Below are 27,538 nucleotides of genomic sequence, written 5' to 3'. Positions count from 1 at the left end.
TTTGTAAAAAAGCATCTCTGTACTCAGCATTTTCATTTAAGCAATTTGTCAGTATTCCCATTCAAAGGTGAAATGGGATGATTTCTGTGAAAGACATGATTTTGTTATTTTTGGTTTGCTTTAATTTATATATATATATATATTATATATATATGATGGATGGATATACGTATTATATATATTTTATATATAATGTGTGTGTACATAGTATACCCTCTGGTGTGAACTGAAAGTCAAGTAGAAATGTAGCATAAAGAATTTTACCATGCTTAGAGGTTATCAAAAGTAGCCATAAATAGCAAATATAACAATATTTGCCAAATATTATTATAGTTGGAAGTTACATTTGAATGCCAGGTTTGAAGAAGTTGTTTCATATTTCATGTTAAGTCACTTTTTAACCTTATCACCATCTTCCTTTATCACGCTACTTCTACTCAAATTGAATACTAAGTGAGAGGAGAGCGATGGGGTTGATGTTCAACAACTTTCAAGCTTACATGTAATTTTGGAACAGTTAACAGTGACAGAAGAGCCATGTAGATCCCTGGGTTCCCTCCACACACACTGGCCACTGTGAATGGCATGACATATCATGACATTACATCCTAAAGCATGCAGTTTGTTCTGTTTGCTATGATTCAAGAACAGATTTCTAACAAACATTGTAATTTAGAGTAAGATATGCAGATTGCATTGCTACAATGACCTGCCAATAGTTGTAATCTATTTTTTTTTTTTTTTTTTTTTTTTTGAGACAGCATCTCATCTCTCTGTCACCTGGGTTGGAATGCAGTGGCATGATCTCGGCTCACTGCAGCCTCTGCCTCCTTGGTTCAAGAGATTCTCTCATCTCAGCCTCCCAAGTAGTTGGGATTACAGGGATGTGCCACCATGCACAGCTAATTTTTGCATTTTTAGTAGAGACAGGGTTTCACTATGTTGGCCAGGCTGGTCTCGAACTCCTGATCTCAGTTGGTCCATCCACCTTGGACTCCAAAAGTTCTGGGAATACAGGCGTGAGCCACCATGCCCAGCCAATAGTCATAATCTTTATGTGATATGAGTTGTGAGATAAAGTTAGCATTATAAATTTACAAATATGTTCATCATACAACAGTATTTAAAATGTGGTAAATGGTTAAATTTCAGAATGGCTTACTTTTTTTTAAAAGCTAGTTTGTTTTGTAATCACAAAACATCAGAATTTTTGATAATTGAAAGAACTGACCCTTGTGCCATGTTGGTGTGCTGCACCCATCAACTCGTCAGCACCCATCAATTCATCATTTATATCATGTATAACTCCCCAATGCAATCCCTCCCTCCTCCCCCCTCCCCATGATAGGCCCCAGTGTGTGATGTTCCCCTTCCCGAGTCCAAGTGATCTCATTGTTCAGTTCCCACCTATGAGTGAGAACATGCGGTGTTTGGTTTTCTCTTCTTGTGATAGTTTGCTAAGAATGATGGTTTCCAGCTGCATCCATGTCCCTACAAAGGACGCAAACTCATCCTTTTTTATGGCTGCATAGTATTCCATGGTGTATATGTGCCACATTTTCTTAATCCAGTCTGTCACAGATGGACATTTGGGTTGATTCCAAGTCTTTGCTATTGTGAATAGTGCCGCAATAAACATACGTGTGCATGTGTCTTTGTAGTAGAATAATTTATAATCCTTTGGGTATATACCCAGTAGTGGGATGGCTGGGTCATATGGTACAAGAAAAAAAAAAACAAAACAAAACTGGGAAATATTTTGTTTATCGAATGTAGCCAGTCAGGGTATTCTACTATTCATCTATCTATCTGTCGATCTATCTATCTATCTATCTATCTATCTATCTATCTATCTATCTATCTATCTATCATCTATCCATCCATCTATCATCTATCTATCTTTCAATTCTTACACTTCAATAATAAATGTGCATAGTTTTCTGTATTCAAAGATTTCCCTTCTATGGTAGAAAGCCAAACTTCTGGCTTTTCCAACCTCCAGTCCTTTTCTAGGAATAATATAATCTGCAATGTCACCTTCAATTTTGATAAACCAAGATATAAATGGTAAAAGATGTGGCAATCAAAAAAAAAAAAAAAAAAAAAAGAACTGGCCCTTGAACAACGCGGGGGTTAGGCCTGCACTTCAAAAATCCGATTCTAGGCTGGGTGCAGTGGCTCACGCCAGTAATCCCAGCACTTTGGGAGGCCAAGGCAGGTGGATCACAAGGTCAGGAGTTCAAGACCAGCCTGGCCAAGATGGTGAAACTCTGTCTCTACTAAAAATACAAAAATTAGCTGGGCATGGTTGTAGGCACCTGTAATCCCAGGTACTTGGGAGGCTGAGGCAGAGAATTGCTTGAACCCAGGAGGCAGAGGTTGCAGTGAGCCAAGATTACGCCACTGTACTCCAGCCTGGGCGACAGGGCAAGACTCAGTCTCAAAAATAAATACATAAATAAAACAAAAATCCTATTCTAACTTTGGACTCCCCCCAAACTTAACTACCAACAGCTACTGTTGACCATAAGCCTTACTGATAACATAAATGGTCAATTAACACATATTTTTATGCTATATGCATTACATATGGTATTCTTACAATAAAGTAAGCTCTGGAAAGAAAATGTTAAAAAAAAAAAAAAAAAAAACAAAGAGATAATATATGTACTATTCATTAAGTGGAAGCAGATGATCATAAAGGTCTTTATCCTCATTGTCTTCGTGTTGAGTAGGCTGCAGAAGGGGAGAGGTTGGTATCACTGTCTCAGATGTGGCAGAGTCAGAAGAAGATCTGCACATAAGTGGACCCTCACAGTTCAAACTCCTGTTGTTCAAGGGTCAACTGTACATTTTCTGTGGAGGTATCCTTTCATACACACATGGTGTTGACCTGAAGTCATTTTGGTTTGTTAGTAAAAGGTTATGTTCATTGTGTGCAATTGCTTTTTAGGACTTGTGAAACATTTTAAACTACTGCTTGTGAATTGAGCCCCACTAGATGTCATTGAGAAGCTCAGCAATCAATTGCATCAGGATGAGCTTGCACACCCACGGTGAGGGAGAACCAGGCAGCTCTTAGTGATGCTCCTGAGGCTAAGAGTAGGCTCACTGCCTAAACTAGGCAAGACTGCCCACCTACCAACAAGTGTTTGATTCATCTAATCTGAGTTATTCACACACATTTTATGACAAAAAGAAAAAATGTTACTTATGCCATGACCATTATGAATATCACTTCTAGGTCAGAGTGAATAATGAAAAGCTTTTAGATGAATAGAGATGATGTGAGTAAGATTCTTTCCAAACTAATGAAATCAGAATTTTGATGAACGGAATAAAATAAATAGCTAAAATATGTTGGAGGCCTTAAGATATTACCACTAAGTTTTCTTGATTGTTTTTCTATCCAATTCTAATATTGTGTTTTCAGATTGTAGGGCTGAGACTAATGTGTGCAGAAACTGGTTGGTGAATGGAGATATTTGTTTAAAGTACCATAACTTTATCTAATACAATGTGGTATGCCGAGTATGGTAAAAAAAAAAAGAAGGTGGCAGGGAGTTTTCACAAGTTGGCCACTTCACATTCAACAGGCAACTACAGATTGGGCACAGAGATTGAGTACCTGCGTGCTGTGGTGGGCGGGCCAGCACGGCCTGTGAGTCAGCTGGGCAGGGTTGGCTTCCTGCCTCTACTTCAACCAACAGACTAGAAGCACAAGTAAGGGAGAATTCCAGCATTCCTGCTAGTGAGCCTTTTTTGTCTACATTCATCCACTGCGGTTCAAGTTTACAGCCCCATTCCCTGTGCTAAGATTCCAGGCCTCAGAGATGATGCTGATAGATGATGAGGCTATCAGAGATGATGATACAAACCACCTTGGTTTCCGGTTAGGTATACAGATTGTACAGATTGTCATGCTCCATTAATTTGAGTAGAATTTTTCAGATGTGCTTTACTTCAAAATGTCATATATATCTACTTCTATTTAATAAACACAAAAAATGAACAATTAGCACACTAACAAATATGTATATATAATATGGGCTTTCTAAAATAGTGATTTTTTTTTTAGGTTGGATGTCTGTTCAGTGTCCATTTTACAAATATATCTTAAGTCTATATCCCTGTTACCTAATAACAAATATATGTTCCTATTTAGAAATAGAAAAGAGATACATATGATATGGAAGATAAAAGTTAGTGCAGAAATCTGAGTGGATTGATAAATACCATTTTCATACATGTGAACAATTTACAAACTGAAAGGTGTTGCAGAACTCTGCTTCTCCCATTTTCTAGCTATCTCTTTTTTGGATATCCTTTAACTACTACTCTATGTAGATTGGAGAGATTTTTAAAATTGGAGATTGTTTTAACATCCTAGGATAGCTGAGGTAATATTTATTTTCATATCCTCTCTCACGTTCACCAAACCAGCGTAAAAGTTGACTACTTATTATTATTTTTGGAGACAATGTCTCACTCTGTCACCCAGGCTGGAGTAGTGCAATCATAGCTCAGTGCAGTTTCAAACTCCTAGGCTCAAGCAATCCTCCTGCCTCAGCCTCTATTGTAGCTGGGACTACAGGCAAGCAACACTATGTCTGGCTAATTTTTTTTCTTTTTTTTTGTAGAGACAGGGTCTGTGTTGCCCAAGCTGATCTTTAACTCCTGGCCTCAAGCAATCCTCTTACCTTGGCATCCAAAAGAGTTGGGATTACAGGTGTGAGCCACTGCACCTGGGTAAAAGTTGATTTAAAATTGTATCTGTAAAATCAAAACTAGCAACTTTAAAGACAAAGAAATTAAGAATTCAAAGTCATTAAAATCAATTATTTTAATTGCTGAAATTAACATACATAATTGATGTAGGTGAGAGAGATCACAAGTAGTTGGATGAAATTTATAGTAAATCATCCTATTGCTGGAGACAGTCATGAAGAGCTCCATCCTGTTGATCTGCTGAACCGAAAGGGACTGTTCATTCAGCCTTCAAGGACATGCACATCATAAAGGAGGCCAAGCAAAAATCAAAGCAAACAATAGCTACATGTTTGGAAAAATATACATCGAATTAAACAGACAAGAGTTATGACCAGTTGTGTACCTGCTCAAGTGGAAACATTTTAAAATGTGACAGTCATCTACGAATACTGAAATGTGATGGTCAAGTGGTCCATCATCAACACAAATACAAATGGAAATCATTAAACTTTCTTCAGGGGCCATTTGAATAACAATGTCAAAGCCTGGGTTTTTCCCAGCGGGATTTTGGTCTTCTTATCTGGATAAGCACGGGCAGAGATGGGCTGGGTAGTGGCGGGTTTCTGGATGCAGCCACACGCTGGCTGGACTTAGCACTGCAGCTCCTCCTCCTTGGTCCGCCGGGAGCCTCCTGCCAAGCTCTGGGCGCTGGCATGGGCCGTGGAGCTGAGGACCTCCTCAAAACTGCCTCCATTAGGGTTCGTCCCGCCTACTTTCGTCTGAAATGAGCAGATCCACAAAAATGCAGTGAGTTGTTACTATCATTTTTGTAATGTCTTTATAAGAATGCCAAAGGCTGGATTACTTTCAAATTCAGAAATACTTTCTATCTTTAGAGACAAAAGAATGTACAGAAGTTTGTTTCCTTTTGCAGAGTGCTAGAATGCTATTCATACTTGGGTTCTGGGATTGGATTCCAAACTTTAATTTTGTACAATTTTAGCAACCCTCTTTTTATCTCTTCTACATCTAAGATTTTAATTCCTTCAGGAGCATAATCGGATCCATGGACTTGGAACATCTATCCCCACTCACCCAGATAACTGATCTAATCAAAATGGAATTCGATTTTTTATTAATTCCTCCAATTTTACAATGTATAAACATCCTTACATGACATAAACCTAGATTTTTCTACTTGGGAGTTAGCAGGGCAAACTGGATTTCTGACAAATGTCTTTTGAAAAATCAGAGTGGCTCAATGGAAAATGATTTCTGGTTTCTGCTTTGAAAGTTGAAGATGGATCACGTTTTAATCACTGGTGATTTCACATCATCTTAGACAATTGCCTTTTGATACGGTTTGGCTGTGTCCTCACCCAAATCTCATCTTGAATTGTAGTTCCCATAGTCCTCATAATCCTACCAGGGAGGAACCTGGTAGGAGGTAATTGAATCATGGGGGCGGTGACCTCCATGCTGTTCTCATGATAGTGAGTGACTTCTCACAAGATCTGATGATTTTACAAGGGGCTTTCCACCATTTGTTCTGCACTTCTTCTTCTTGCCACCGTGTGAAGAAGGACATGTTTACTTCCCCTTCTGCCATGATTGTAAGTTTCCTGAGGTCCCCTCAGCCTTGTGGAACTATGAGTCAATTAAGTCTCTTTCCTTTATAAATTACCCAGTCTCAGGTATTTCTTCACAGCAGCGTGAAATGGAATTAATACAGCCTTGTAGTAGGAATATTCTTTACAATGCAGTTATGATGTTTTACAAGGCCTTTTGCTCATGTATTTGTTATTGACTAAGAATAGAAACCTAAAGGAATTAACTTACGATTTACAAATATGGCTAAGTATTTTGAAACATTCCTTATTAAAACTGCTGTATATTTGATGATGCAAAATGCTTAGTGCAAGTCTATTAATAGTCACATTTGCCTTCCCTCCCATTGTTTTTCATAATGTAGAAAAACACTTTGAAGGAAAAAAAAGATATAGAATAGATAATGTTGTTATTGCCAAACTGATGTTGATGCCTCACTGTCACCAAAGTGATCACTCACAGACATCAACAACACTGGGGAGTGTGTCCGTGCTGCCTGGCCCGCCCTTTTAAAAACATAACCAGGGTTCAAAAGCAGTTCCATCATTACAAAACACACTTTTCTCCAATTGTCACTAAAATCTCTCTCTGCATCTTAAATTTATTTATTATATTGAATTTTTGTACTCTGTTTGCTGTCAGAAAACTCTACCTGTAAAGGGCCAGACAGTAAATACTTTAGACTTGGGAACCACATTGTCACTCTCACAGATACTCAAATCAGTTCTTGTAGGAAGTAGCCACAGTCAATACCTAAGTGAATGAGCATGCCTTTTCTTTTCTTTCTCTTTCTTTCTCTTTCTTTCTTTCTTTCTTTCTTTCTTTTTCTTTGCTGTCTTCTTAGGCTGTCGGATCTTCTTCTTTTTGACTTTTTCTTTTTCTGCTTTATTCTTTTTTTCGTTATTTTGTGTCTTCTTTCGCTCTTCTCCATTTCTCTTTTCTTCTGCTATGGTCTTCTTCTTTCTTTCTTTCTTTCTGTGTCTTTCTCTCTTTTTTCTACTTTCTGCTCTGTTTTCGGCTTGTCTTTTTCTCTTTCTCCTCTCTCTATCTTCTTCCTTCCTTCCTTCCTCCTTCATCCCCTTCCTTCCTTCCTTCCTTCCTTCTTTCTCTTTCTCCTCCCTCCCTCCCTCTTTCTTTGGTTCATTCGTTCATTCGTTCTTCTTTCGTTCGTTCTTTCTTTCCTTATCTTTCTTTGAGACGGAGTCTTGCTCCATGGCCCAGGCTGGAGTACAGTGGTGCAATCTTGGCTTACTGCAACCTCTGCCTCTTGGGTTCAAGCAATTCTCTCTGTCTCATCCTCCTGAGTAGCTGATGTTATAGGCACCCACCACTATACCCAGCTAATTTTTGTATTTTTAGTAGAGATGGGGTTTCACCATGTTGGCCAGGCTGGTCTCAAACTCCTGACCTCTGGAGACCTGCCCACCTTGGCCTCCCAAAGTGCTGGGATTACAGGCATGAGCCACCAGGCTTGGCCAAGGCTGTGTTTCAGTAAGACTTAATGTATGGACACTGAAATGTGAATTTATGTAATTTAATTTTCAAATGTCACAAAAATTATTTTTGTTTTGATTTTTTTCAACCATTAAAAAATGTAAAGCCATTCTCAGCTTATGTACCATTCAAAAGAAAGGGGTCAGCTTAGTTTATGGACCTCTGGCAGAGCACTGATTCTTCCTTCCCTCTGTTATCTTAACACTGGGAACTGGTGGGGGAAAGGGATGGTTTCCACTGTGTGATTTTTCACTATGCTTATTTCTTCCCTGAGAGAAAAAAACAAGATTAATTCCATGTAATCTACTCTATTAATAGTTCCCTCTCTCTTTTTACTTCCATTCACATTCTCTTTTGCAATAGAAGTAACACACAATATTGAACTCAGTGAACAACAATTACTGATGTTTTCTTCTGTGCTTTGTTTCGTTATTCTTTCCTGTTTCTTGATTTCCTCAAAACAGAGTAGTAAAATGAAGAAGGAAGGAATGGCTTTGTAAGAAATCAATTCGGCAAAGAATGGATGGAATCAAAGATATTCCCAACCACGTAGGTTTAATGACTGCCTACCGCAATACCTTAGGTAAGGACCTCCTCAAGCAAAGATGTGAATGATAAAATTCTCCTGGACCCTTCTCTTCATAATTGTTTTTCATACAAGTATTTGTCACTTTTCCACCAAATTATAATCGTTCTTTGCATAGAATTTCATTTGAATCGCTGAGTTGGGCTTCCTAATCTCTCATAATACAAAAAGAAACAGAACATGTAATATAACTTGGCCCCCCCTCCTTTTTTTTTTAAGGTTTTGGTCCAGGCCGTGTGATGTATTTATCAAAAAATAGGTGCACTAAAAATATGGTCTGCTTGACATGGATGCAAAATGGTTGGAAGAGATGTAGTTACTCATGACTCATTGGGAGATGGTAGAAGATACCAAAAGTGGTTTCACAGAAGTTGGTTCTGCATTTGCTTGTTTGTTTTGGATGAAATAGGAAGCATGCTCAGTGACTATACAGGTGACACCAGCTGAGGTGTCAAGGAATACATTGTAAGGGCATAGGCAGAACTAAATTTTATAGGATTGGAAAAGTGTTTCACGGAAAAACAAACTACAGAATTGGGTAAAAAGAACCATGGATTTGGTACAAGTGCCACATGGTACATGACAGATTGTGTGAGAAGATGGCAGGAGTGGACCTTTACAGTGGAACCTATTTTCTCACAGAACATAAATATGACTATGATTCCTTATCAGCAGTGTCTTCAAAAATCAAATTGAAAACAGGGTATGTGAATAGAAATGCAGCTCACAGACCTGCAAGAAATTCCACTCATCTTTACCAATTCGTGAGTCATTCCCTCGGCAGAAAACTATCTAAGGATCCTTAATTAAAGAACAATATAGACATTTTGGAGAAGATTTAGAACACGAAAGTAAATTGCAAAAAATAAGCTATATAAAAAAAGGGTTATACATATCTATTATTTAGTCTAGTGGGAAAAAAAGGACTGAGAAATTTGTAATTATTGAGGAAGTGGGAGGTTTGACACAAAGCATAATTATCAGCTATTCTCCATTGCCTGGGTGGACAGAAAAAGAGGAATTAGGCTTTGGCCACGAGATAGGAGGTGTGTGGGATGTGCGTCTTGTTAAACCACAAACAATCATACAAGCATAGAATCACTTTCAGGAGGTCTTCACAAAGGCTAGTATCTGGTGGGCTGGGTTAGTTATGTGCATATCTGAAGGAGGTGGCAGGCTATACCTTCTATCCCAATGAGGTGAGAAAAGTGAGAAGCTGAGCATGTGGATCAAACACTTAAATCCTGTGGGAGCCATGAGCTTACCAGAGTTTCCTAAAAGCAAATGAAAATAGGTTTTTCTTTATTCTTCTTTTGCTTCTTCATAGCTCCTTCTTCTAAAGAAAACCTAAAAAGTACAACTTCTCCTCTGTCAGAACTTGTGTAAAAAGCAATGGAACCTGTCCTCACTGGGTCGTCTAAGGCTGAAAACCAAACGTTTAGAAACTGACTCCTGGGATTTTTGAGCCTTTCGTTTTGATCTTCTAGCAAGAGAAATGTTCATAACATTGGATGCTCCTCTCTTTAAAAAAAATTTTCCTACCCACGGGGCAGTTTAACAGCTCCCACTGGTTCCTGTACGCTCAATAAGGGATGATGTTGGCATGCAGAGCGGTGAAACTGCACAACTGGAAACTTCTGGTGAATGAAGCTGATGAAGGCATGGTAATGCTGAGTAATAATTTCATTCCTGGCCCTTAAACACCTAATTATGCGTCTAATAAAGTAGAAGTAGACGATGTGAAAGACGCTGTCCTAAGAAAAAGACTCTCCAGGTCAAAATCCACAAGAGCACCTGGAACCGCGAGTAAGGAATAACTTACAACCTCACATACACTTATCAGGCAGCACACGTGACAGCAGCGTGGAGACACAGGATTCAGAGGCAGCTAAATAATCAGCATGGGATACGAAGGTTTTTGATCTGGTTAAAGATCACATATATTCTTAATTTTCCCAGTTATGGTAAAATACAGAAATGGATTGTATATGAAATAGAGATAATGATAGCAAGATGTAATTAAGTCATTAAGTGATACCTTTAAAAAATAATCTTAGTAGTTTTAACGATTCTTCTTGTTTTAAAAGTTCAATTGTGAGACTAGACTCATTTCATTTTACACTTTTTATTCAAACTTACCTATGCTCAAACAATAATTCCAGTGAATTTTAAAAACACTTACCCTGTAATAGGCACATTTTCAATTTACACCCAGGGATGAAATGCATTATTGTGTTATTATAAAATGCATTTTGTGACTCAGTTGAATTTTCCCTCTATGATAGCCATACTGTGCTGTGCTCAGTACCTGAATTTATAAACAAGTCTAGGTAGCTGATGGGTAGTGGATACATAGTCCTGAGTTTGTTTTTGCTGGTCCATGTCCAAACCAGAGCAGCTATGTGCTGTTATTGAACTTTCACTCACACTCTAAATTCAGAATTCATATAGCCTTTATTCTATCCACAGTCATCTCACAAATCTACTTTTGGAGGGATAGCATTAAGAGATTAAGTGGTAAACACATACCCCAATTCACTTTAATGAACAATTCACCCCTGAATGGTTTATACAAACAACTCTAAGGATACAGTAACACTATTCAATAGTGGTTTTATTCATAGATTTATATGTGAAGGAAAAGGTCTGACTTGATGCAAGCCTGCCTTCTTGGCCCTGCCTCAACTTTAACCACAGCAATGGCTAAGCTGTCCTGAGTCAATGGACCCACTCACACAGAATTCACTTCATCTGTACCTTGAGGCTTGTGACAGTTGTCTCAACCCTCTCCTCAAATGATTTGAAAGTAGGAGAATTCCTAAAATAACAAAAAGAGAGAGGTCAGCTCCAAAGGCCTAGCTGTCTTAGCAACCATGCTGTTTGGTTTTCTGCTCATATTTGTAAACATGGCCTCTGCAACAGAGCTACCTGTCAGCTTGCCATCTACACCAACAACGTTTTAAAATGTATGTCACTCTTCCGTTAGGTTAGGTTCAGAAACCATAACCTGACATGGAGTTTTTCTAGGTAAAATGATCAGATACTCAACTATACAGTAAATAATATGATATTTGGCAATGACACAACTGTAATAATTCCATGGTACACTGTAAATCATTTCCAATGAGCCAGTGGAGCAATAGGTACCTTAAGTTTTCATTTAGCATTTATTGTTTCTATCACAACACTCCTCTTCCTGACTCAGGATTTTTAGTAAGCAATGGAAAATCCATATGAAGAATGTCATGTTTGAGTTTTGCCACTTGGCAGTATTTAAAGTTATTTATTTCAGCAAATGTGAGACAATTTCAGAAATAGTGCAAGGAAAAAAAAGTTCATATATTTTTTCTTTTCCACGCCTTAGAAAAATAATCATTTTGACAACTCACATGAAGTGGTGTTTTGGAAAGTTAATGCTTTCATTATTTTAAGATGAAACATACCCATTACCTACCTAACGCCCAATCAAAATGGTGTTATTAGCACGCGTTATTTTTCCTACCAAATAGGATATATCTATTTGTTCTCTTACCAAACAGAACCTTTGCAGCCTAATGGCTTTTTCTTTTTTCTTTTCTTTCTTTCTTTCTTTCTTTTTTTTTTTTTTTTTTTTTTTTTTTGATACAGAGTCTTGCTCGGTCGCCCAGACTGGAGTGCAGTGGTGTGATCTTGACTCATTGCAACCTCTGCCTCCAGGGTTCAAGCAATTCTCCTGCCTCAGCCTCCTGGGTAGCTGGGACTACAGGTGCCCACTACCACATCCAGCTATGTTTTTTGAATTTTTAGTAGAGACGGGGTTTCACCACGTTGGCCAGGCTGGTCTCGAAGTCTGACCTCAGGTAGTCCACCTGCCTCGGCCTCCAAATGTGCTGGGATTACAGGCGTGAGCCACCATGCCTGGCCGCTAATGGCATTTTATTTGTGAATCATTCATTGTGTTAAATAATCTATACATCATTTTGTTGCTTTAAGCTTAAAAACTTCATTTGGTGCTTCCTGGTGTTCTATATTGGATTTGGCTCCATAATATAATTTAATGATATCACTACCATTAAAAATATCATCAACTCCTACTAAAGAAACAGGAACTGAACTAACTGTATTTTAAATCTTGTATCCATGTCAGCTTTCAGCAGCAACAACTGCCATCATTTTCAGATCAAATAATTCAACTAAATGTTGAATTAATAAGGCACTCATTATTCTCTCTTGAGTGCAAAAAAAAAAAAGTAAAATAAGAGGAATGGCCTAGAAAAACTTTATAAAGGAGAATGACTATAGAATATAGGTTTCATTGTATAGTGCAGAATGAAGTATCACACTTATACTACTAAAAGGCAATGAGCATAGATGTTCATGAGTGAATTTGGGAATTGTCTCCTGGGTCTTTGGTGCTCCACAGGGTCAGAAATGTACTTGCATTCAGGCTGCACAGATTAACAATGGTGAGTTCAGAGGGTCCTGACATGGCATCACATTTTGTGTACGACTCAAACACGAGTCAAATTCCTATGGGTGATCCTCCATAATCCTGTTTCATGATGAAATATTAGTAAAATTATATTTGCACGACTCAAAAAGTATATAGTTATTGGCACTTCATTTCCATTGCAGATTTTACTTGACCAAGCCTGCACACATGACTGCCTGTCATCCATCAGTTACACAAACCCACAGTGAGGAAATGGTTCATGGGTATATGTTAGACAAGCAAAATAATTTTTTTTCAAGTTAGTTTCAGGCAAGCTCATGCATTTGACCCATAAGCCACTACCAGATGAATTCCTGGTCCACAGGGGAAAACCATGTTAATTTTTGCAAGTCTTCTTCTGACACCCAGATTCAAAACTTGACAGGTAAAGGGGAACAGAGCTTTAGGTTCCACTACCCGCCTTGGGTATTCTTATGCTAGGGAGAGCAAGCCATTCAAAGATGAACTAAGCAATCTTGAATCTGTACTCTCTGTTTACCACCAAATACAGAGAACTAAATACTGTGGTTAAATTTCCAAATCAACCAATTAACCACATAACCCCAGTGCAGAAGAGCCTTCCTTCATAAAATACAATAGAACAGATATTCATCTAATTAAATTATACTAGGATACATGCTGGAGAACAGGGAGAAACTCTTTAATCAGATTTAATCAGATGTACAACTTCAATCAGATTTGATCAGATGCACAAACTTTTAGCGCTGCAAATGACCCTAGGAAGAATTTGGCTTCATGTCAGTTAAAAAACAGAGGAAAAGATTATATATATAAAGAATCTGGCTTCAGCGGTCTCAAACTATTGAAAGTAACTGAACTCCTTCTATAATGCACTCAAACCACAATATTAATATAAAGCAGGTAGAAGAGGCATAGCTCTGACTGAAGTGGGGGAAGATCCCAAAGGCTTCATCTCTAGGCAGCCTTAGGGCTCAGTGGGTGGAGGGGAACCTTTGGCAAGCAGCTGATCCCGTTATAGCCTCTTATTCTAAACATGATGAAGCTGATACCATTGAGGTGATTTTCCAATGAGTGCAAAGTTAATCCTTGGCAGAACTGGGCTAGAGCCTGCATTTTCTGATTTTCAATTTAACACTCATTCCTGTCTTGCTATTAGTTTAATTTTATCTGACTGCATCACTATGCCATGCAAACTTGAAGTGAGGAATGTCTTTCTCACCAGTTTTTATCTGGTCAGTAATTATACTGGCATTTTATTATTTAAAAAACATCTCACCTTAATATCTACCTTAAAAAATCCTAATGATATCCTTTCTAGAACTTTAGCTTTCTTAGTCTTCAATCCTTTCATTTAAACTTTCCCCCAGGCTGGCATTTAATTCTGCTGAAATGAGAAACCCAAGTTTACCTTTGCAAGATTGCTTGGCATGTTCAGACACTGTGCTAAGTGCTTTATGTAGGTTCCTTTGTTTATGCCTCACAAACACCACATGAAGTAGGTCTTATTTCTTGTAATATATGGATAAAAGAATTGAGGTTAGGTCACTTGCCTTGAGTCACACAGGAAAGGCTAGATTTAAGCCAGGATGTCTGGTCAAAAGCCCAAGCTACACAATTCTTCTACAGAATTGTCAACCTTTTCTTCTGAAGACCATCAGCAATTTCCTTTCGCATAAAGCAGGGGAACCCCATAAGTAAATATAAATAAAGTAACACTTTAAACACATTCCATATTAATATTACATAAAATATTTTACACACATTACCTCATAGCAGGCATACTTATGGAATGGCGAATGGAGTAGCTTCAGAGCAAAAGCAGATTAAAGGGGAAAAAAGAAAAAAGAAGAGAGCACACATAAGTACATGAAAAACTCCCTATTTGTAGTTCTAAAACAGCAATTCCAAATATCTGAAATATTCCCTGCCCATCCAACCAAGATGATATTTGTTTTTGTTGGGTATAATAGGCATAGTCAGCTTTCAAGGGTATAAATGAAAAGTAGATGGTGGATCCACAGTTGCATATTATTTTACTTTCTGCAGCCTCCTTTTGCCAGGAAATCTGAGAATGTCTGGTTTCTCCCAGGTGAGCCCAGTAGCCCATGGACATCTTCTCCAGGCCCAGCTTAGGTCTCTACTCCCTTCTGCTCAGGAAGACAGTAAGGAGCAAAAGGCAGTACCCAGGAAATAGAGCCAGGCAGGTAGAAGCTAATCATTCCATGGTAGAGAAACTGGCCAGAGGAAAGCAAGAACTTAACATAAGACTTTCAAAGAAGCACATGGCAGGCAAACACAGTTCTCACAGGCCAATGTGAGGGCAGGGACTTCTGCATCCATTCTGGTTTGATTGTCAGGATGATTGATTTGTACCAGATGATAGTCAAGAACATCTGGTGCAAATACAAACATTCCTGAGAATTTTAAGAGATTTAGACTTCTCATCCTATTAATCCTAGTAGCTGATTCATCTTCCCTCTGGTTGACTGCCTGTTACTTTCTATTGAGTTCCACTCAGAAATCAGGCTGGGTAGGGTGAGGAGTACAATGGGTCCATTTTCCTGGCCTAGTGCTGGATCCCACCTCACACTTTTCAACAGCATCCCTGCTTTCTCTTCTCTCAAGAAGCTAATAGTTCAGGGACCAAATCTGTCACCCTTCCCTGATAATATCCATTAGTATGGTTAGCACTTTGCTAGAACACAGAAAGAAAAGGACAAAGAAATTCATGGGATACTTACGGTCTTACCCTAGACACTCGATTTAGAAACTATTAGGCAGATATTTCCTCAGAAATTACACTTAAAACGCATCACTAAAAGAGCCTAATCTGCATTACCAATTGGTGTATCTCTGTAAACATAGACCACTTTCTTAGGAAAAAATTTTTTTTAAAAAGTATATAATAAGATTCTAGCTAAAAGAAGGCTTAGTTCAGGGACTTGGGACTAACAATCGCAAACTTCTTAACATATGCGCTTTTCCAGTAACCTTTCTTCCCTTCAACTTCAGAAGGCACAGAAAGTTGAAGGTGAAACATCAACACAAATTACGGGTACAAGAAATTCACAGAAACATGACAATCTACAGAAAATCTGTTTTTGTTTCTCCACTTTACTTTCTAGAAGCTTTAGAAAACACATATAACTTTCAATCTCCACTTTGTTTTTTCTTCTTCTTCTTCTAATTCTATGAACCTCTGTCAACACCGGAAGAAATGGTGCAGAGAAAGAGACTCCTGAGAGATTGTTCAGCTAGTGAAATGGTGTAAATGATTCAGAAATGAGATACAGACGTACCCCAATAAGTTCAAATGTATTAAGTGCCCTATAAACTATCTTCCTGGTCACGGACACTCTCTGGAAAACAGAGTGTAGTTTTGTTGGTTCAGACATAGTGTGAAAGAAACAGGGAGCCCTGGGAAGCAAGGAGGCAGCAAGGCAGTGGGCAGAGCCCCACAAGCAGCCCCGTGGCGCTTACCCGATGGAGTGAGACCTGCAGCCAGGAAGCACAGGAGAGAAGAGCAGGAGCAGAGTTAGCAAACAGTAGGCGGGGAAACAGCGCACTGCCCTTGGTGGTCCCCTTTCAAGGGCCCCAGGGCAGAGACGGGGTAGCTTCATTTCCCGCTCTTGATTACACTTTTTAATGTCTCTGACAAATCATTTTACCAACTCAGGTTTTGCTTCTAACTGTTATTCCTATACGTATATAACATTGATTGGACTGTAATAAAATGACATGCCCTTCTCCAACCATTTTGTCTCCACTGGATCACAGTTTGAACAAATTAATTGAGAAGTTCCCAGAAGATGCCAGTGTTATTAGAAAAATGATTCCAACCACTTGGATTTCTTCAGAGTACATTCCTAAGTGTGACCTCATTTTAACTTTACAGGAAACATTTTGGTTAAGTGGGTATTAACAATGTTACTTTATGGATGGAGAAAGGGAGTGGAAAATTCCATGACAATCAGGTTAAAATGAGAATCTTACTTAGCCCAGAAAAATACAACTAATTTTTACAAAACATACGAATTAAATCCTAACATAATGCTTTTTTTTTTTTCCAGCGCTTAAAAGGCCCAAATTCTAGGTTTTACAAAATCTGTAAATATTAATTTGGAGTGATTTTAAAGAAAAACTGAGAGGTGCTGTTTTTCTTCCAAGGTATCTGAATTTTGCTGGTGATGTTTTTGAATAAATCCAGAAATTTGTTTTCAGAATGCACAAAAATGTTATAACATAACTAATAAAAATGTCGACTAATATGACACTTTTAACCAAAAAGAAGTTTAAAATAAAAGGTCTATGACCAAATTTTTTTTTTTTTTTTTGAGACGGAGTCTTGCTCTGCCGCCCAGGCTGGAGTGCAGTGGCCAGCTCTCAGCTCACTGCAAGCTCTGCCTCCCGGGTTCACGCCATTCTCCTGTCTCAGCCTCCCCAGTAGCTGGGACTACAGGCTCCCGCCTCGTCGCCCGGCTAGTTTTTTGTATTTTTTAGTAGAGACGGGGTTTCACCGTATTAGCCAGGATGGTCTCGATCTCCTGACCTCGTGATCCGCCCGTCTCGGCCTCCCAAAGTGCTGGGATTACAGGCTTGAGCCACCGCGCCCGGCCCCAAATTTTAACATATCCCCCATATTTACAAATTGGCACATCAGTTTTTGAACAAAAAATCAAAGCTTACTAATTTTTCTCATTTAAGGGTTTTTATCAAATTAAGCTTAAACACTTTTAAAATGACTTTTATGTATATTGCTTGTTTTGGCATAATTTTAAAAGTAAAAATCTTTGTAAAACTTGTTGCTTTCACAGAGAGTTATTCTCATTTATATACAAGTGTTAGATATAGTTTGAGAGAAATATACACATAAAATATTATGAAAATAAAGCTCGGAAATTTTCAAACTCTTCAAAATATTTCAGGATTGTATTTGATTAGCAACATAGACTATATTTTCCAATATTTTTAGCCACAGTGTATAATGAAAATTTTGTATCCTTTACATGGGGTATTAACAAATGGAAAGTTTGGAAGTCCTGGAAAACAGGCCATCCACTATACTAAACAAAGCCACATTGAAACAGGAGGAAAGGCAGTCAATACAGTCTTGACATTATACTCAATTAGTGTTTGAATATGAATGTCAACATATTGCATATGCTTCGTTCTTCACTGTTGGGAAAAACAATTTATGAAATACAGTGGGCTCCTGTTAATGTCCTCTCTCTAATTTTTACCATCTTGTAACCAAGCTGGTCACTTAAAGATAAAAAACTGCTATTTTTTGAGTGCATAATACATGTCAGGGTTTCTTCTGCTACTTTTGTAATAGTCCGATGACATTGTTATTCTTATCTCCATTTTATTAGTGAGAACCCACGTACAGGTGAACTAAGTTATGTCTGCCTTCCTCATAAATTGACCCTCTGAAGTCAGATTATTCGGAAGCTTGTTATAAATGCAGATTCCTAGACTCCACCCCAGACTTACTGAGCACAACCTCTGAGAGGTGCAACCTAAGAATACCTATTTTAAACAAGCTTCAGAGGTGTTTGTAAGGTCTCCTAAAGATGCAGAGGCACTATTCTAGTTAGCAGTATCATGCTGGAGTTCCCAGGGTTCAAGTGAAAGATTTCAACACAGTATGAAGAGAACCAGTTTTATAAACATGGGATAATATGTTTTCTTGGATATAACAGGTTATAGAGTGTTTCCTGTTTTAAAGGATTATTTAATCAGTTTAGATAAATGTTATAATGCCATTAAAATTATTACAAATTTTATCTGTAATAAAATTAGGGGTAATGAATAATCCAGAAGGTTTACCTGTTTATCACACCTGCTTCTGAAGAATTTCAATTACTTTTTATTATTGTGGCATTAGTAAAAATGAAGATAAAACAATGTACTCAGATTCATGCACGTGTCTTGTGAATGCCTAATTGTTAAAATAGTGAATGAATATTGTGGACAGTCCAGCAATTTTTGAAGTAAATAAAATTTAATAATATAATTTATAAAGATATATCTATAAATGTAAAGATAGATATTTGCTTCTCAGTGTCAAAGCTTTTCCTTTTTTGTATTTTTTGAGACAGAGTCTCAACATTTTTATCCATTATAATAAAAAAATACATATGTTGAGATGACCAGCTAATAGCTAGTGCTCCCTTCAAATGGAAAGCCAAGGGCTTAGCACTGTTCCCATGGTATTTTCCCACAGTACCTCATGTCTCCAAACTTCTTGCTGATGGCCGTTCCAACATTGCTGAAAGCTGCAGTTGCCTTCTGCCCTGCGTGACTCAGGGTTTCATGTGTTTTCTTGTAGCTAGAAGTAAAACAGAACAACATGGTTTTTATATCATGATCTCCCATAAACAATTCATCTTCCTTCTCACTCCTTACTTTGAAAACGTTCTTTCCTCAATAGATTTGGGAAGAAGATCCACAGAACCAACTGTTTCCATTCATTGTCTGGGGATGAAAGTCAGAAGGAAAGTCAGACCATTAAATCTGAATTTAGGAAGTATATACAGATACAAATACAAATACAGATCTGAATGTGCAGATCTTTCATGACAAATCACGGAACTGCCCAGAGAACAGAATGTTGTTCTTGAAATGTATTAGTTCTAAAACAGACACTTGTCAATGAAAGCTCTAGGCACCAAAGGTGGCACAGAAATTAGAGAATGCAGGTTTAGGTTTTGAAGGGACATCTAAGCTTATACTGTTAATTTGGGTAAAAGAAAACTCAGAAAAAGGCAAACTACAGCTAGTTATTTAGTTTACTTTTCTAGAATTTATACCTGGGAATAATAAAAGCACGTCATCTGAAGATGATATAGTGACTTTTTTTCCAAACAGTTTTAGGAATATAGTGCCGTGAATATTTGTTGATAAGCCGCAAGGAAGCCATTCATCTTTGTGTCCCTAGTCTCTGACAAAGGGATAAAGGAGAAGCTCAATAAATAGTAGATGAATGAGTGGGTGATATCAAAAGGGACAACCTTCTGTGACTCTGAACTGGGAGTAGTGGCACTAGGAAAAGAAAGACTTATGATGGATTACAGGGATAGAATGGATAGATTCAACAGGAGATGGTAAGTGACAAATCAGAGCAAGACAAAAGATCGTCCTGAGGATGTCAGCATCATGACAAGAAGAACAATGGTGCTACTTATAGGGCTGAGAAATTTGAAATTTCTGAGTTGGTTATTAAAGTGGGAAATAAAAGGTACATAACTTGAGGAATAATAGTACATCAGCAAAATTTTTATACACATTAAAAAAAAAACTCAAATCTTAAAATGCATATGCTGTCTTCTTCTGATTTATGCTGCTCCCAGGTAAGTTCTTCCAAAACCCTGTTATACTTGCATGCATATGGTACCTGTAAGAAAACATTATACCCTATGAAATCAGCTGTGTAGGAACTGCCCTTTTCCCTCTACCCCTTCCATCTCCCACAAGTCATCCAGTCCTAAGTATGATCTCAGGCTCCAGTGAATATTTTAAAATATGTGCCTTGGTCTTCCCTAGGACAGAAATAACTTTATTAATGTGGTATTCTTTTTTGTCAGCAGGATGGAATCTGTCTATAATATTGTTAGCATTATATGTTATTTATTAACACAATGCCTGTTTTCTTAGGAAGTATGAAAGACATACATTAACTAGATCATAAAACCAAATGTTCATTTACTAAACAGACATTTCCTATCAAAAACAAAAAGGCCGAGGGGAATAAGGTCAAAGAAGAATCTGGTGACTAGGGAGTAATTTGTGTCTCTGGAGAGGACTGTGTGAGGAGAACAAGGAATGTGGATGCCAGATGGCACTGGGTCAAACAGCAAATGAGACAAGATGAAAGAAATGAACAGCTTTGAGGAAGTTTGCTTAATTTATTTTTTTCTGTGAAGGTCCAAAAAATATCAGCTGATTCAAATTAAATTTCATTTTTACATTTTGCTACATGATTTTGGGTTTTAATTTTGGAAAAACATTTTTTAACTACATGAAACCATAGAATTTCAGGCAGTTTATACATGAAATCAAATAATATCATCAAGGAGACAAGAGGAAGATGGCAGATAGGAGGCAGACAGGCTAACATGCATCTTGCACTTGCTCAGACAGAACAGTGTGTGGAGACTCACATCATGAACTTTTGCTCCAAGAAGCACCACAGGAACTTAACAGGGACACCAAAAGAATTCACAGATCCTTTGAAAGGAGTGGCACACTGCTGCAAATTCTGAGAGACAGGTGAAAAACTGAGTTCCTAGAGTGTGAGAGGAGAAAACCTGCCTCTGAACCCACATCTCCACTAGGGAATCTGAAAATCCAGATCACAGGAGAAGGATTTAACCTAACTTAGAGCTGGCATGGATTTAGGTATCTGGGCGAAATATAGCAGTAGCAGCAATGGAAAAAGCCTTATAGGCACTCCAGTCTCTCTAACTTGAGCCCAGGGAATGTATATAACTGTATCTCACAGAGCGCCTCAAGGAAGGCAGCCAGTGGAATTAGGGAGGGGTCATGGCGGGAAAGGAGTTTCCAACTGAATTTTATAATAATTTCCACTGAGCATGAACTTTCTTAAGCAGAATCTGGGGGGTGAGTGGAAACTGCTGCAGATAAGAGCACAGGAGCTACCAACACTGTGGGCAGACAGGGAGGGGTGCAGCCTGAAAGCTGTGCTTGCTTTCTCAGCAGGGAAGCCTGTGGCCTGGGGCAGGTCTGAGTTCAGTGTGCGCAGGCTGCCTGGATGGAAACTCAGCTCTGTTAGCAGAGCGCTGCAGGAGTGAGACTGGCCTCGCCAACCGTGTGGGAGCTGGGTGAGGCCTTTTGCTACCAGGTATCCGCCACTTCCCTGATGAACTATATGAGGCAGCAGAGGCCGCCATAATCCCCTTTGGAACGTAACCTCATTGGCCTGAGAACCACACCTCCCACCCCACAACAGTGGCTGCAGCAAGCCCCACCCAAGGAGAGTCTGACCCGCCCAAGGAGAGTCTATCCCTGCCTCCACTTGGTGGTATTTCTCTACCTGCCCTGGTAGCAGAACACAGAAGACGTAAACTCTTGAGAGCTTTATGGACTCACCTATCTCCTGAGAAACCAGAATACTTCTCTTGGACAATTTAGGGCAAGCTTAAATCCCACTGTTACTACTGCAGCTGGTGCCTTCTTGAAAACACCACCTCCTGGCTGTAGGCGGACGGACTCAGGCCATTACTGCAACTCATGACAGAATAACCCTGATCCCAGGAAGAAGAAAAGAACAGCTAACACTGCTGACTGTAACATCCTGGCTAAGCAGAGGTCCTGAGTCTGTCCACATGACAACTTCACTGCTAGCATAACCAGCATCTAAGAAAGCCGGCACATTAAACCTATCTACAACCAAGGATTCTCGCAGAGTCTACTTCACTCCCTTGCCACCTCCACCAGAGCAAGTACTGGTATCCACAGCTGGGAGACCTGAAGACTGGTCATATCACAGGACTCTTTGCAGACATTTGCCAGCACCAGCCTGGAGCTTGGTAGTCCTGCTGGGTGGTTAGACTAAGAAGAGAAATAACAATCACTGCAGCCCAGCTCTCAGGATGTCCCATTTCTAAGGGAAGGGGGCGAGCACTACATCGAAGGATCACCCTATGGAACAAAAGAATGTGAACAATAGGCCTTGAGTTCCAGATCTTTCCACTGGTGGGAAGTTTCTCATAGCAGAGACACAATTGCAGTGCTGGGCGCAGGAGGGAAAGTCTGCACCTCTACCCCAAATATCAGGCAGCTTCTGTGATTGTAGGGAGTTGAAGAAGGCGTCCTTGTTCCCCCCAGCACTCTACTGTAGACACAGCTGGACTTCCCCCAGAGGAATGGAGGCACCTATAGACAGCCTTTCTGGAACAATCCAGGGTGAGTGCAACCCCACAGGAGGAACACACCCCAGATTCAGGCCTGCATGAGAGGCAAAGTCACAATTCCTCTCTACTTTGAACATCAACATTTCCATAGATGAAAAGAGGCGCCTGTCTGATCTGAAGAGCCAGAACACTGGGACAGGAATGAGGCTATGAGGTGAGTAGCTTTCCTGCTGACCTGGTAGGAGAGCTGAGGTAGCTCCCACTCTTCACCCTGATAAAACCTCAGCACATCTAATTGAGAGCTCCTCCAGCCACCTTCATCAAGGCTGGGACCTCAGTCCACCATCAGGTATTACATCTACCCACCTGCCTTAGCCACAACCGGTGCCTAACCAGGGATACCTCTCCTAGTGGCCTAAAGCCTGAATCATCAACTCAGTAAATAAAACAGTGGGAAAAAAGTTAAATAAATAAATAAAGGGTACACCATGAGAGAGCGAGATAAGCTTCAAGAGATACCTGCCATTCCAACTCCATAAGAGGCAGTGAACTCGCCCACACACCAAGAATGTAACGACTACAAACAGCATAAGGGAAAGCCAGCTCACAAAAAAACTTTTCTGTAACTAAGGATCTCAAACAGAGTCTTCACCCCTATAAGCACCAAGAATTAAATTAGGCTAAAATAAACATTAAAGTCTAATCCTTAAGAGGGAAAAAATTAATTTAAGTTTAAAAAAAAATTCAAGCAAAAATAAATTCAAGAACAGTTTTAAGAAATAGCCTATCCAAAATGAGAAGAAACTAGAAAAGTAATTCTAGTAATATAACAAACCAGGGTTCTACAACACCCATGAAAGGTCACACTATCTCCCAAGGAATGGATCCAAACCAAGAAGAAACCTCTGAATTGCCACATAAAGAATTCAGAAGGCTGATTACTGTGCTACTCAAGGACATACCAGAGAAAGGTAAGTTGGCTGAAAACTAATTTAAAGAAACATACAAAAAAAATACAGGACATCAACAAAAAATTTTTCATAAGGAAAAAACAATCATAACTTCCGGAAATGAAAGATTTGCTTAGGGAAATAAAAAATGCCGTGGAAAGTTTCAACAATAGACTAGAATAAGTAGAAAAAAGAACTTCAGAGGTCAAAGACAAGGCTTTCAAATTAACACAATCCAACAAAGACAAAGAAAAAAAAATGAACAAAGCCTCCAAGAAATTTGGGATTATGTTAAATGGCCAAACCTAAGAATAATTGCTGTTTCTGAGGAAGAAGAAAAATTTTAGTTTGGAAAACATATTTGAAGAAATAATTGGGGAAAACTTCCCTGGCCTTGCTAGAGATCTAGACAACCAAATACAAGAAGCTCAAAGAACTCCTGTGAAATTATTCACAAAAAGACCATCACCTAGGCACAGAGTCATCAGGTTATCTAAAATCAAGACCTCCTAGCTTAGGGCCTCTGCTCTAGCTGTTCAGCTTTGTGATGCCATAAAATATGGCATGAAAAGGGTTGTGCTATATTTTAAATGTCCCATTTTGAAGAATTAAAAAGATTTAAGCCTGCACCCTTGGGAAGACTCTAAAAGCAACCTCTTTCTGTCCAATCAAGGCCAGAGGTCCCTGAGGCCTTGGCCACTTGGTGCCTACAAAACGGACTGAGCCCTAGGGAGAAGGGAGTGATAAGGGTAAAAAGGAAACCGGGGAAGGGTGGAGGAAAGGAAGAAAGTCTATTGAGCAACCACCTGCCACTGACTCTGTGTGGCCTGAAAGGTGACTCAAGGGAAAAGTAAATAGTCTGCAATATCTGTGGCTTTTGCATGAAGTTGGGACTGGCTACTAGTTGGAGAATTCATTCTTGTGTTGGTTCCACATTTCTTCAATAATTCTTACAATTAGACCCAACATTTAATTTTCTTTTAAGCTTTTCCATGTAGTTTAATTTTATATATTTGAGAATGTTTTTAATTAAGATATGATTTTTAAAACACTTTTTTCTGTGTGTGTGACAATCTGAATTTAATGCATAATTTAAATATAGCTAGCTAGAGAGAAGTATATATTGAAAATAGGTGATAGCTACGTTGTGTTTTAAACACATTTCTATAGCAAAATGGGAGGTGAGCCTGTGCAGTGATCTGATTACTTTAGTGTGGATTAATATTATTTATGTCCCTACCATGAAAAATGCAATTCTATTTCTATGTGAAATTTTATAGTTAAAATTCAGCTATACAGGTAGTTTAATGCAGTGTTAAAGATTTTAGGACTCCTTATTTCCAATAATTATTTAATGTTAAATCTGAAGGGCATTGGAGCCGAATTCCTTCAGACTGCAGATGATGAAACTGAGGTCCAAAAGAGTTATGTGACTCTTAGTGACATAGGTAAGTCTAAGGCCTAGTCCAGGGTGCCTGCTTTCCATTAAAATATCTTGTTGCCTTGAAGATGATAGACATTTAAAGGTGAGTTAGGTCAGCTTTCTATAGCACCAGTGTTCAGAGAGAGAAACAATATTGCATTTCAAGAAAGCTAAAATGCACATTTTTCCTCACATTTTTACACCTCTTCCCTAAGCTAAACATCATATTCCTTTTATATATATGTATAGACTTGGAATCTCACTATGTTATCCAAGCTGACCTCAAATTCCTAGACTCTGGAAATCCTTCTTCCTCAGCCTCCCCAGCAGCTGGGATTATAGGCAAGCACCATTGAGCCCAGCTAACCATCACATTTCTTGAAAACAGTTAGTTGCTATTTTGTACACATTACTTGGAAATCAACAATTGAAAGAAATTTCAAAAGGGTAAACAGTGAGAAAGGGTTATATGTAGGGAAATGATTTCCAAGAACACGGTAACCAGAGACCCCAAGAGAAATAGCCCATTGGGCTCCAAGACTTAAAAGCACCGAGGAGCACCACTCACACTATAGCCTAAGCCAAGCTTGTCCAACCTGTGGCCTGTAGGTCACATGTGGCCCAGGACAGCTTTGAATGCAGCCCAACACAAATTCATAAACTTTCTTAAATCATTATGAGATTTTTTTTTGCAACTTTTTTTTCTTTTTAGTTCATCAGCTATCCTTAGTGTATTTTATGTGTGGCCCAAGGAAGCCCAGATATTGGACATGCCTGGTCTATGCAAATAGTGCCTCAGGAGTTATGTATTGCATAGACCCTGTAACATTATGCTGCATCCTGATTGAACTTGATCTTAAAATTGCCTGACTAATGTAGATCCCCATCCAGAAGCTAGGAGTCTGAGTCTTGGGAAAAAAAACAAAAAAACAAAAAAACAAAAAAACCCTCCTATCAGCCCAAAGAAGTTGGTGATTTATTCTTATTCTTATTATTTTATTTTTTTTTTTGTAGACAGGGTATCACTTGGTTACTCAGGCTGTAGTGCAGTGGTGTGAACCTGGCTCACTGCAGCCTCCATCTCCTGGGCTTAAGCAATCCTCCCACTTCAGCCCCCTAAGTAGCTGGGACTACAGGCACATGCCACCATACCTGGCTAATTTTTTGCATTTTTTATAATGACAGGGTTTCACCATGCTGCCCAGGCTGATCTTGAACTCGTGAGCTCAAGCAATTCTCTCACCTTGGCCTCCTGCAGGGCTAGGATTATAGGTGTGAGCCACAGCACTCGATGATGTATTGCATTTTATTATGCCATGGAATGTGGCACATTTTTAACACTTAAGATTGTTTTTCAACCCTATCATATAGAAGTATGTGCCATAATATTCAAATAATGAAAAACAACTTAAATACTAATACCCTGATTGACTTGACAATCTTGTAATTTAAATACAAATAGTATTTAGCATTTCAGATTGCTAGCTCTCTTACTTTAAGCTAAATATAGGTTCACCATTGTTGACTTACACAATTGATAAAGCAGAACAACAATACGTTTTCCTTAAGTAAAAGCATGAACGTGTAAGGTATCTTTGAGTTGCTGTCAGTTGTGCATTAGGTGGCAGAAACGTTGAAAGTATATGCTTCAAGTCTGTGTTGTGTGCCTGTCCTCACTTCAGCTACAAGAGCAGAATCAGGAGTTTCCAATGTGAAGCTTCTAACTCAAGAGAACAACTGAAACTTTCAGATGAGTGAAGAGAAATTTGCCCTTGTGTGTTCTAAAGCCATTCCAGCAAACAACACCGCTGTAGGGACCTGCACTTCTGAAAGGGTCAAATCTGGTCTAGGGCTGAACATTAGTTGCCATTACTTTCACAGTTAAACATTTGCCTTTCTTTGGCAGCAGTGGCAATAGCAGCTCATGTTTTTGAAAGCAATGGCAGCTAATGTTTATAGAGCACCTCATATGCATTAAGTCATTTAAGACTGTTTACTGAGAGATGTTTGGTTTTGAGTACACATAAACTTCCTGTTTTTCAAAGAAAGTCAACAGGAAAGTGGGCTTTACTTTTCAGAGACTCAATTTAGCTGAAATGGATAGCATTTATTGGTAAAGACAGGTTAGCTGTTTGGCCAGCACGCCAACCGGGGATCTTCAGTAGTGTGAGGTAAGGGTCTCTGCAAGCCAAATAAAAAGCATTCTGTTGACTTTTCATGCAAAATCCACTTGACATGTTTTACTAATTTGAACATCGGTGTTAATAATAAAAAGGAGAAAGTATGTTGTTTTCTAAACTGTTTTGACTTAAAGCATTTTTCTACATACAACTAGAAGAAATAAAAAGTTCATCTTTTTAGAAGAAAGTATTTTATACCACAAATATATTTCCTCTTATGAGATTTAAAAGAGAGTATTCCTTTAATGGTTGAATATGC

At 38.7% G+C, this 27,538-nt stretch overlaps 1 protein-coding gene across 6 annotated transcripts in view; it reads right to left on the bottom strand.

The window, feature by feature from the left end:
* Nucleotides 1-4,824: 4,824 nt before the first annotated feature.
* The window catches only part of TPD52L1 (TPD52 like 1), a 108,341-nt gene continuing 85,627 nt past the window's right edge, over nt 4,825-27,538 (bottom strand). For 2 of the 6 annotated variants that reach the window (XM_010359024.2, XM_030929339.1), the window contains exons 4-5: nt 19,081-19,182; nt 4,825-5,489 (exon numbers count right to left, since the gene is read on the bottom strand). In XM_010359024.2, coding sequence (XP_010357326.1) covers nt 5,480-5,489; nt 19,081-19,182 — 112 coding nt within the window. In that variant the 3' untranslated portion in view covers nt 4,825-5,479. Of the gene's footprint in view, nt 5,490-11,155; nt 11,217-14,617; nt 14,657-16,331; nt 16,347-19,080; nt 19,183-27,538 lie in introns of all 6 variants that reach the window. The other 4 variants (XM_030929338.1, XM_010359021.2, XM_010359023.2 and 1 more) reach the window with 4 other exon arrangements.

The sequence above is a fragment of the Rhinopithecus roxellana genome, chromosome 4 (genome assembly GCF_007565055.1).
Source record: "Rhinopithecus roxellana isolate Shanxi Qingling chromosome 4, ASM756505v1, whole genome shotgun sequence".
In the NCBI taxonomy this organism is placed as follows: domain Eukaryota; kingdom Metazoa; phylum Chordata; class Mammalia; order Primates; family Cercopithecidae; genus Rhinopithecus; species Rhinopithecus roxellana.
This window is presented reverse-complemented; position numbering and strand designations above follow the sequence as displayed.